The sequence below is a fragment of the Haliaeetus leucocephalus genome, unplaced genomic scaffold, assembly GCF_000737465.1.
Source record: "Haliaeetus leucocephalus isolate CR32 unplaced genomic scaffold, Haliaeetus_leucocephalus-4.0 Scaffold473, whole genome shotgun sequence".
Lineage (NCBI taxonomy): Eukaryota > Metazoa > Chordata > Aves > Accipitriformes > Accipitridae > Haliaeetus > Haliaeetus leucocephalus.
This window is the reverse complement of record NW_010972909.1, coordinates 6,254,658-6,266,121: the sequence shown is the minus strand read 5'-3', so window position 1 is coordinate 6,266,121 and position 11,464 is coordinate 6,254,658. Positions and strand designations below refer to the sequence as shown.

General features: G+C 47.9%; 1 protein-coding gene across 1 annotated transcript in view; it reads left to right on the top strand.

Moving 5' to 3' along the window:
* The first annotated feature begins 319 nt into the window (after nucleotides 1–319).
* LOC104836673 (alpha-2-macroglobulin-like protein 1) overlaps nucleotides 320–11,464 on the top strand; it is a 24,766-nt gene continuing 13,621 nt past the window's right edge. Inside the window, exons 1-16 of the mRNA XM_010575376.1 lie at nucleotides 320–378; nucleotides 952–1,135; nucleotides 2,179–2,341; nucleotides 2,694–2,746; nucleotides 3,658–3,675; nucleotides 4,178–4,337; nucleotides 4,948–5,032; nucleotides 5,868–5,982; nucleotides 6,318–6,432; nucleotides 6,846–6,955; nucleotides 7,435–7,602; nucleotides 7,931–8,161; nucleotides 8,545–8,608; nucleotides 9,391–9,536; nucleotides 10,530–10,679; nucleotides 11,116–11,232. Coding sequence (XP_010573678.1) covers nucleotides 320–378; nucleotides 952–1,135; nucleotides 2,179–2,341; nucleotides 2,694–2,746; nucleotides 3,658–3,675; nucleotides 4,178–4,337; nucleotides 4,948–5,032; nucleotides 5,868–5,982; nucleotides 6,318–6,432; nucleotides 6,846–6,955; nucleotides 7,435–7,602; nucleotides 7,931–8,161; nucleotides 8,545–8,608; nucleotides 9,391–9,536; nucleotides 10,530–10,679; nucleotides 11,116–11,232 — 1,938 coding nt within the window. The remainder of the gene's footprint in view (nucleotides 379–951; nucleotides 1,136–2,178; nucleotides 2,342–2,693; nucleotides 2,747–3,657; nucleotides 3,676–4,177; nucleotides 4,338–4,947; nucleotides 5,033–5,867; nucleotides 5,983–6,317; nucleotides 6,433–6,845; nucleotides 6,956–7,434; nucleotides 7,603–7,930; nucleotides 8,162–8,544; nucleotides 8,609–9,390; nucleotides 9,537–10,529; nucleotides 10,680–11,115; nucleotides 11,233–11,464) is intronic.

The window sequence follows — 11,464 nt, the reverse complement described above, 5'->3', positions numbered from 1 at the left end:
TCTTTTTTTTTTTTTCTTCCACGAAAAGTCCATTTGGTCAGATGTCTCCATGGCAGCCTCGCAGGAGGGGATGTTCTGAACTGGTGGACGGCAGCCAGCGTGGCTGCTATTGGCTAAGGGGTACTTGGCACAGTACCCCCATCGCTACTGCTGCCTGAGTATAATGTCAGGAGAGAGGAAGAGGTGGGGAGGGGCTGGCTCCTCCCTTCATCCCACCACTTCATTTAGGCTGTGCTAGAAAGAAATTGCCCCCTAAAAACAGGCTCAGTGATTTCGGAGGAAGACGGCCATTGGAGACTGGGCAGCAAGAGACCCCAGGATGAGGATAGCTGTCCTCCTGAGCCTTCTGTTCCACGTTGCAGCTGCTTCTCACCAACTGTGAGTGATGCTGAACTTCTGTTTCAGTCTCTTTCATTAATGCATCGGTCTAGGTAGATGGACTACATTCCATGCCGTCAGCTCTCCTGCTTCCTACTCTATCAGATCACCCCAAAGGGTAGCTGAGTCGTTTACCTTGCCTCCCATGCATTAGATTGACTTTTGTGAGTTAAAATACAAGCCACCTTTTTGGGGGGGTTTCCAAGACAGACCTTAGGCCTAGGGATGTTTGCTTCTCCAGTTGCCATGCCTGATCAAATCACTGGTGTCTAGACTGCAAAGTTATGAGGCCATTTCTTCTGAAGACTGCAAGGGATGGTTTTGGGGAGTTCAGGAGATGACTGGTGTAAGGAGTCTGAAAAAGATTTTAGGGCTGTACTTAAGCTACTCAAGCAGAAGCTATTTGTCAAGTGAAGCAATCACTCTTCTGGTTTCACTGTTGCTTTTGAACATTGACTACAGCCATAGCACATTGCTGAGGAATTCTGCAGTAGTGGGCTGCTGCAAGGAAGCTCTTTTGCATTTCTGAGCTTTCAGCCTGATGCCACCTCTGTCTTCTTTCCCCTGACCCAGACATTACCTGGTGGTCATACCTGCGGATCTCCGCTACCCATCCACCCAAGTTGCCTGCCTCCATATCACCTGTTATGAAGCAAAGCTTCAAGTGAATCTGGTCCTGGAGCGTGCTGCAGGACGTGATCTCTTAGTGCAAGAAACCATCCAGAAGGAGAAGACTTTCATGTGCACTAAGTTCTGGGTGAGCCACCCTAAGCAAATGCCATCACTGATTTTCACTTCAGGAACTGTAAATCCCTTGTGTTACTCCCTAAGCAGGGATTACATGCACAGGGTCTGCTTTGCCTTGGATTGAGCCTGCTAGGAAGTGAAGTGGGTGGTGCCTAGGGATGTGTAGCCCAGCACAGTATCTGTTGGTCCACACTGAATTCCCCTTCTGAATCTAATTTTTAAATTGAAGTTACATTTGTTAAAATCTACTGCACTTCTGGATACATAAGAACCCCCCACCTGGTTCCTTCTCTTCCATCCCAGACCAGATGAAGCAGCTTTAGCTCTTCTCTGAAGGACTTGTGCAGCTCCACAGCTAAAGCCTGGGGAGATGGTGATTTGTATGACATGCTGCAGTTTCTGTAGGACGTGAAATCAGGCAGCAACTCAGCTCTTAGGAGCTATTGAAGAGCAGTTCAACGGAAATGGGTGTGCTTGTTAGTTTTAAACAGCATCTTAGAATTGATTAGTTGTTGGTGAGAACTTAGATCGAGGATAAGGCAGACATGCCTTAACAGTATCCCTTCTAGTATATAGTATATTCTGTGCTGAGGCTCCTGGGGTCTTTGGCTGCTGGAGTCAGGAAGACCCTCTGGTTGTCTTTTCTAACCTGGATTTCTTACTTGTACATGCTGGGTAGTTCTGAAGGTCTAGCATTTGAGGCTGTGCTACAGGTCAGTCTTTCCTTTGATCCTCTGCTACCATATCCTGCCTTTCTGGCATCTGCCCATCTTCCTGACCAAGTCTGAAGACTCAGGTGTCAGGCACCTGCTTGTCACCAGAGGCAAAAATTCCTTAACCAGTGGGAAAAAGGACAAATTCTGTGACATGCAGGGTCTCCCACTGTCATGTGGGACTGAGTGAGATCTGGATGGGATCTGGATCCAGATATTGGAGGGGATGTCCTGGGACAGGTGGAGGGGAACTGGTTGGTTCTTCCACTTTACTCTCAATTCCTGCTCAGGGTCCCCAGAAGATTACCTAGGGGCTGCATGCTCTCCTCTCTCTGTATAGGTTGCACCTCCGGCTAATGGCACAGAGGAGATTGCCACTGTCAAACTGATCATCACAGGCAAAGGGGTCAGTACGGAGGAGAAGAAAAAGGTCCTGATCCGCAAGGCCAGCAGTGGCACCTTCATCCAGACAGACAAGCCCATCTATCAACCAGGGCAGACGGGTGAGAACTGCAAACGGGAGCAACTGTGGGCCCTAGGCTTTCCGCTGGTAATACCGTATGGAAAGCCTGCAATTGCCTGAAATTCATGGCCAGCCCTAGCAGAAGGCTTTGAGACAACGTGTCTTGTTGATGTGATGTTTTCAGTGGCTGTAATGTCCAGGTTGTGGTGAGTGTGAAGTTGCAGGAGGCAGTAGGTCATTGTCCATGGTATCTTACACGTGGGAATGTCTCTGTCAGTTGTTATCACAAATGTGTATAAAATGGAGATAGCAGCTGGGGAAACAGATAGAGCAGGGGTCTGTAGGGAGGGACTGAGATCTGATAAAAATATTCCCTGATTTCTTGCCTTCAGTGAAATTTCGCATTGTGACTCTGGATGAGGAATTCGTAGCACTCAACGATTCGGTAAGCCATCCCTGGGGGGCTGTGGAAAAGGCTGCCTTGTTCCATGCATGGATCCTACTTCCTTTCTACCCTGCTCATCTGCCAAAGCTCCAATTTTTCCACGTTTGTCCCTGGGCCAGGCTTGGTGAGTGTCCAGAGAAGAATAGTAACTCAAGTAGAAGCTATTAACTCAGGAAGATGGCAGAGGTGTACATGTCTCTTGCTTGTCTTGGTAAAATGGTCGTGCGAGCACAAGCATGGGACATACTGATTCCTGATGCAGTGGTGTCGTATGGGGAGTGAGTAGTTTGCAAGTCAGGTTCTCCTGGGGGTGTGGTGGGGAGGAGTGCTCTTAATCTGGCTCCTACAAGTTGGAACGTGGGAAATGCTGATTAGACATTAGGAAAAACTTTTTCATTGCAACAATGATCAGATACTGAAACGTACCCAGAGAAGGCATTTTCATCCTCTGAGATATTTAAAACTCAGCTGGAGAAGGCTATGAGCAATCTGCTCTAAGAAGACATGCTTCAGCAGGGTGTTGGACTAGACAACCTCCAGAAGTTCCTTCCAAACTGTGTGATCCTATACCTCTGTAACCCCCTTAGGACTACAGCTGAGCCAGAGCTAGGTCTGTTTGGCTAGTGAGTTTTCCTGATGGAGGGCTCTGCCACAGAGTCATTAGCGAATGCTGTGTGACCTCCAGACTGGCTTTTCCTTTCCCTTTCTCCAAGACCTTACTTTAATGGACCCACCTGGTAGTTCTCCTTTTTGGTGATGTTTGTTTTACTTTATATTGTTGTCAGTGCTCTAAATTTCCAAGTCACTAGTTGTGCATCCTTCAGAGAAGGCTCTGCATCTGACGTACCTTGTGTGTGTTGCTGGCATGCATTTCTGTCTTTTAATGTTTTTGCTTTTTTTCCCCTCTCCAGATTTCCCTGTTTCTTCAGGTGAGTGATGCTGAAACGTAGTGTTACAGTAATGTTGATGGCAGCCATTTCACTGGGTTATTCATATTCATTTCCTGGTAGATTTTACAGACCTGTGAGTGGAATGGTAGAACTTCAAGATTTCTTAAACTAACATACTCCCTATGGCTTCTGTTTTATGCACTTGAGGTTATGCTCCCAGTTACTTCAGTAGAAAACTGAGTTGTTCTAGACTTGCAGGAGTATAGACAGATCAACTTAGACCTTTACAAAAATGGTTAGAACTGTGAAGGATCTTTGCTTGAGATCAGAATTTAGAGAAGGATAGAAGGAGACTCAGATGCTGGGAGCAGAATCTCAGCATTGTATTGTCTTCAAAATTTCTTAACTAGCCTATACCAAACCTCATTCCTTAGCTGTAGAACCTGGTAGTCTGCAGCACTGAAATCCTGAAGCTCGATTTCTATGGGGTGTGGATCAGTTTGATGCTGGAACAACTGTTTCTCCTCTCTTGTGGGTGTAGGACCCTAAGAACAACCAGATAGAGCAGTGGCTGAATGTGGTCCCCCAAGACGGCATTGCAGATCTGTCTTTCCAGCTAAGTGATGAGCCTCTGCTGGGGACATACGTCATCAACGTAACCAATGCAAAAGCGTACGGCAGCTTCTCCGTTGAGGAGTATGGTATGAGCATGTGGGGGATATGTCTGAGTTGCACAGAGGACCTTGCACTCTTGATCCAGGAAGCTGGGTGTTTATTCCATGATAACCATCCTGGGATCCTTGGAAAAGTAATAGCATCTGTCACAGAAAAGGATCTGAGCTGAGGTTCAGGAGAGAGACCACTTTGGGACCTTGGGTCGGTGTGTGGGAGGGATGTTGTGCATAGCTCCAGACCTTTGACACTGAGACCCGATTCCCGCAGGTCTCTGCATCAGACAGAAAAAGGTCATTTAGGATGGGCTTTTCCAGAGAGCATGAAGTCCAGTGCCATCCTACTTCTCTTTCATCCCCTAATTAACTGTGTTGGGAGTTTAGTCTTCTCTCAGTGCAAATAGCTGTCAGAAGTGCAGGGACGTGGATGCGTTTGGGTTTTAGTATGGGAAGGAGCAATCAACCAGGGACTACACACAAATCTGTTAAAGCAACAATGGAAATCTTCCCTTTCCCCTTCTCACCGCCTTCCTTCTCCGTTTCCTGGCACTTATTCCACCATAGTCTATCTTCATGTTGATTCTCTGGAAAGGCTGTCCCTGGCCAGTGTTTCCTACTGTTCTCTGTTTTTTTCTTCCAGTGCTGCCAAAATTTGAAGTGATCTTTGAGGTGCCAAATCAGATTTATGTGCTAGATAAAACCTTCCTGCTCCGGGTATGTGGCAGGTGAGGATTTTGCTTGGAGTCATGGCCCTGTGTTAATTTCTGGCCTGATGAGCACAAGGTGGCTAGGTAATCATGAGGAGCTCTAGGGAAATTTATTTACCCTTCAGTTACAGGAGGCCAGAATCTTCCATGGCAGTTGTTTGCACCCTGATGCAACTCAAAAAATTCCTATAGCTATTCTTCTGGTACTCTAATGCCCTTTTTCTAAAAACACTCCACAAGTCTCTACACACAAAACCTGGGGGAACAACCTACCCTTTGACAAGCAGGCATTTGTGGGGCAGAACATGGCGGATGTTTGGTGTTCATCTCATTGCAGAACAAACTCACGGGAAATGAAAGGAAGCTTTTCCAGGTTATGCTCTAGAGGAAACTAGAGAGAGGCAAAAAGGAATCTCCCCAGGTACAGTCCAAGGACAGCGCTAGGGTTAACAGTCTCATGTAAAGGTGCTTTCTTAATGAAAGGCATTTTCTTAGTTGTCCATGCTTCTGCTCATAAGATGGTGCGTGCCTTCAGCATATCATGGGGTTATTGCCGGTGAGGCTGATGTAAAGTGCAGAGCTCTGTGCTGAGTCAGCACCTACAACACTGATTTCCCAGAATAGATTAGTTTGGCACTAATTATATCACAGGGCCCTCCATCTCCCATCACTGCAGTGCCCCAGCCTGACCCTGCTTACTGGGTCAGGGCTCCTGGGCCTGCTGTGTGGCTGCCACTCTTGTGCTATATTGTGAATATCCGTGAATAAGTGGTCTCTGGGGCGATGCAAAGCAAGCCCTGTGTTCTCTCACTGTGTGTGACTGTCTCTTCTTTCCCCTGCTCCCCCAAAACAGATACACCTATGGGAAGGGTGTCCAGGGGATGGTTCATGTGAGCCTTTGTCAGAAGATAGCCCCGTTCCTGCCCAGTGCTTCGAAACCTGACCTCTGCCAGGAATTCAACAACCAGGTGAGATGCTTAGCAGGAGCTGAGCTGTGTTCGGAGACATCTGTGCTCAGCTCCAGGGGTAAGGCAAGGCTGCTGAAGGCTTTAGCTGAAATAATAGTGATGTTACCCCATGGTTCTGGCTCCTTGGCCAGTGGTCTACTGGTGCTGCCTCTTAGTAACTGTGACTGTGACTATGACTGGACGTGTGTCACGTGCCTGCTCCACATTCTGGACTGCTATGTCAAAAGGCAAGCTCCCTGAGAGCAGGGGTTTTGCACTGCTGTTTCTGTGCCATTTGGGTAACTTCTAATGTAAGTGCCTTGCTCAGACCTTGTTTCCTCTCTCTGTACTTTCAGACAGATGAGACGGGTTGCTTCTTCACAAATGTGAGTCTGTCCTCCTTCAGTCGAGACTTTCGGTACTATCAGGACAGCATAGTTGCAGAGGCCTCGCTGGTGGAGGATGGCACAGGTAACTCTGGAAACATCTCCGGTGCCTGGGAAGAGGCATGTGAAGATGCACGAATCTTACCAACAACACTGGAGACTTTCAGGCTAGCAAGGGCTCTGAGCTTTCTGAGCCCGTTGGGGCCTGCCATCTAACCTCACAGGTAGAGACAGAGCCAGCGGTTCTGATGGCATGACACACTCACTCTCAGTGCCTGCTGTCTCAGATGGTGAAGCTGAGGGACCTCTCTAAGGGCTAGAAGTAAGTGGGAGGGAGACTAGATACCCAGAGCCCTGGGCAGATCGTCTCCCTGGTATGAAATGCAGCTGAACGTGTGCACCAGTATTACCAGTGGGTCACTCTGCAGGGAAGTTGCTGAGGCATGCTTGGCTTCCTTGCTCCCTCCCTTACGTTTCTGTCTCGCTGCTTTCATTCAGAGATACACGTCAATGCTTCCCACAAATTACTCATCTCCAAGATTGGCGGGATGGCCTTGTTTGATGATGTGAATCCTTACTACCACACTGGAGAGATGTACAGGGGGAAGGTAATTCCCAGTTACAGTCCTTTGGAGGGGAGAGCGTGAGCAATGCCTTCACAGCGACTCTTACCTAGCGTCTTTTCTGACCTCACCTCCAGCCAGGGGCTTGGGAGGGCATGAATGCATCCCAGAGACAAAACTTGAATTGTCAGAAGTGAGAATAACACCCAAGAATGCCATTTGCCAAAAAACGCTTCAGTAGCAGCAGCTATGGGGATCCATATGTGGGGTGCAAACCCGAACATTTGGAATTTCAGCAGCCAGGAGACCTTCTGCTGTGAAGGGTTAGAGAGCATGGGGGTGAATGAACACAGTGGTGCAAATGATAATAGGAGGTGACTAGTAGTAGTGTTGATAATATTGTTAGTGACTGAAAGGGTGACCTTGCTGTCTTTGGAAATGCTGCTCCTTACTTGCAGAAACAGGAGATTCTGTCAGCTGATTAGACTTTTCTACTCTTTTCTTGCTTACCACGATATTCTCAGATTAAAGTCATCAACTACCAAGGCAAGGCACTGAAGCACAAAAAAGTCCTCCTTGTAGTACGTTGCGGTGAACGGCAATTTAAGCAAAAGTACATCACTGGGGACTCTGGGACAGCTTCATTTAGCCTGAACACAACTACTTGGAACAGCACCTCAGCCTCCCTGGAGGTAAGTGAGGAAGGGTCTGTCTTCTTAGCAGGGGTATGCATGCATCTCAGAGCTATTTACTGCCCCGCAGACATCTCCCTCGTTCGTGAAGGACAGTAATTCAAACCTGAAACACCTCAGCATGTTCTGGATCTTGGCTCCCTCTGAGACCTTATTCTCTGGATCCCAGTTGCTTTCCTCATGAACTCTCCACACACAGACCTGTGCTATGGTGTTGCTCAGACCTGATCTGAGCTTCTCACCAAGCCACAGCTAGGGTGATTTGCAGCTGACTTGTGTAACTAGAGAAATTAACTCTTTGGTTTTTTTTTTTTTTTTGTCTCACCAGGCAAGTGTACTGCATCAAGATTTGGGTAGAGAGCCTGGGACAGTTGATTTGAGTTACCAGCGAGCCTCTTACTTCATACGTCCATTCTACAGCACCAGCAGGAGTTTTGTCTCTATTGTCCGTGTGCCGGAAACAATGCCCTGTGGTAAAAAGCAAGCTGTCCAGGTGGACTTCAGAATTTATCAAGAGGACCTGGAACATGGGCCCAAGCGTGTCATTTTCTCCTATTTTGTGAGTTTCTGGGGAAACGCTAGTGGGTGATGGCTGAAGGCACAAGATCAGCATCTCCTACAGAGTCAAGCCTGGTATTTGATAGATTTGGCTCAGCCCGGGACAGGTAGCTCATCCAGCCATCATGGGGCTGGATCCTGGTTTCGATCCTGGGGCTGCAGTAACTGCAAGAAAGGCAGCACTTTTTTTTGGGGCTCGGTGCAGGGCAGGTCTTGGTCTTATATGTCCTCCCTTGAGCTCTCCCTACTACCTGAGAGTGAGTAAAGCTTATATCCCTCCCCCAGCCCCCATTTAATCTCCCATTTCAGGGTTACTTTGATCTGTGTAGTGATCTCAAAGACTATGTGACGGGCATTCCCTTCCCTTTCTGTATTCTTCCCTAGGTCGCAGGGAAAAGAGGGATAGTCCATGCAGGTCAGAAGACTGTTTGGGTTGGGCTGCCAAGAAGTAAGTGCACTCCCCTGTTTTGTGTCTAGCAAGCACTTGGTGGTCTGTGGCATCCCATCTTATCTGGATATGTGGCATAAGCCTCTTTGCAATTTAGAGCTGGCTCGCCACTTTTCTGTTGCATCAGAGCAGTAAGTCTTTCCAGCTTTCATGCTTCCTTTACCTTCCTGCTTGTTACCAAGATAACAGTACTCTGCATTTCCCAGCCCATAGGGTCATCCTCTGTTGTCTTAATTTTCAAAGTCTCCTTTTGCTGCCCCTGCAAGTGGCATGAAGCTATAGCCTTACCCTCTATCAAAACTCTCCTGCTTTAATTTGCAGTTGTGTCTACAAATAATCTGAGTAGTTAGGATGCCACAGCTTGTAATTTTAATGGGCGTTGACTCACTGTTGTCTACTTCTCCAGCTCTTTTTTTAAAACTTAAATTATAAGTGCTTTAGGACAAAGGTCACCGCTTTGTTGGTGATGGGATGGGAGATGTTCAGTGACAGGAGGCTTTGAAAGCTATCTGAGACTCTCGCTCTTGGTGGAGTTAAGCTTGAACTCCAAAGAGCTGTTTCATCTCCTTGAGGCAATGAACAGAACCGGGAGGAGTCTTTTGCTGGTCATGAATACCAGATCCAGAGATGTGCTGATTGTTCAGTGGTCTCCAGAAATCTCCTTGGTCCTGAAAGACTTGAGAAAAGGAATTAAACAGGCACATGCAGGATGGCAAAAGCTGATCAGAGTCCATTTTCACTACCAAATCTACTTTCTCTTCTTTCCTCTCTCCTCCATCCAGTGCTGAAAGGCTTCTTCTCCATCCCTCTTACCTTCAGCTCGATCTATGCCCCAGCTCCAAGGCTTGTTGTTTATGTTATCTTCCCTAATGGAAAAATCATCGCTGATTCTGCCATCTTCAGTGTCTCCATGTGTTTCAGAAATAAGGTAGGATTTGTGTCTGAGGCCATGACTAAATGTGTGGGAGTGTATCTGTCTGCTGCAATGAAAGAAGAGACTGAGGAATACATAATATGCGTAGCTGTGTGTGGTTGATACTGTGTGGGATGCTGTCATGTGAACTGCAGTACGTGAATGGTGAAGTGTGCTATGATACATGGAGCAAGTATGTGCTGAGCATTGTGGGGGCTGCTGCAGTGTTTGGGAAAGGCAGAGAATTACCGTGTCTATCTCCATAGGCTGGCATAGCAACTGCAACCCAGTAGGATCGCAGCCCAGCACAGATTATTAGTGTGATTCCCAGGAGAGCTCAAGGCTGCTCTGCTGCTGCAGCAGACACTTAGGCTTGTTAGTATGTGGTGTTGGGAAGACAGCTGAAAGCGGCTGATGGAACAAGTGGATTTTTACTGGCTGTCTAGAAGGGGCTGAGTGCTTGTGGTCCGTGACATCCATGGGAATCCTGCTTTCTTGGTTGTGTCTTGCACTCCAAAGATGAACTTCTGGGGCCTGGCATTACCCCTGTTCCACAGCTGCTTATCTCCCACGGACAGTCAGATTCAGACAAGAAGAAGAGGTGCTTCAGGAAACTTGAGACCAACCCTGCAAAGAGCCTAGAGATAAGGACTAGGCTTATTTTTGATCTGGGGCTCCAAAAGGAGCAGAAAGACAGCTGTGTGAGGTGTGTGATCGTGGCTGGCTGGTTTGCTGGGTAAAAAGCAGGCTGTGTTCTGACACAGGAATGTCTCCAGTTCTGTGAGCTGTGCACACTGATGGTTCCCCTTCTGGCATCTTTCCTGTTACAACCTCAACGGGATGTTTTTTAAAATACCTTCTGGGGGTCTTTGGGAGATTCCTCAGGTTTCCATCCAAGGCAAGTCCTTGGAAACTCTCTTCACGTAGGTCCCTTCCCTGCTCAGGAGGTGGTAGGGTGTCCAGGAGCAGCAACGTCACTCAGGTATTGCCTGCGTTCTTCCCATCCAGGTGGAGCTGGGCTTCTCGACACCGGAGACTCTTCCCGATTCAGAGGTTGGTCTCAACCTGCTGGCAGCTCCTGGGTCCATGTGTGCTGTCTGGGCTGTGGATCGGAGCGTCCTTTTGCTGAAGCCAGGAAAAGAGCTCAGCAGCTCCTTCGTGAGTGAGCCTGCTCCCACTTCTTCCCTTCCCTTGTAGTGATGTGAAGAGGGAGGGAGGGAGACAGACAGGCTGTGGCATCTGTGCAGAGCTTATCTCCCAAGGAACTCAAAGCACTGCCCAGAGGGGTCAGCAGTGCTCTCAGTGTGGCATGGGTAAGGATTAGGGGGCATGTGTTAAGGAAGAAGTTGAACATCACTCAGTGTGCCAGTGGTCAATCAGCGTCTGTTGTGTCTCGTGTTCAGTTCAGTGGGTTGTGCTGGCTCTGTGAGAGGAGAGCCAGGGAAGAGTGACAGTGAGCCTGGGCTTTCTGGCATGCGTTCATGCACAGTAGCCAGGAGCGATTCAAACAGACCTTGGATGTATGACAGGAAAGGAATGCCAGGGGTTTTTTTTCATGCTGATTTTTTTTTTTTGCCTTTTCTTGCTTTCTCAGATCTATGGGCTGTTCCCATCTGTTTATAACTCCGGGTATCCTCGCCAAGTGTCTGAAGATGATAATTCTTGCAGGTTCCCAAATTCTGATGAGCCTGATGTGTTTACAGCATTCAGGGTAAAAATGGTTGATTTGGTGGGTTGGGATAACTCATGGAGGGAAGTGTGGCCTCCTGACTTACCAGTATCTTAGGAATGTCGTTACAGACAGTAAAGGGAGCAGGTCCAGTTTAGGCCCTTGTAACTCACTTGTTATTTGAATAAGCGACTTGAAATGTTGACCAAGAAGAAATTGTTGTTTGGTGTCATGGTTTAACCCCAGCAGCCACTTGCTCACATTTCCCCGCCCC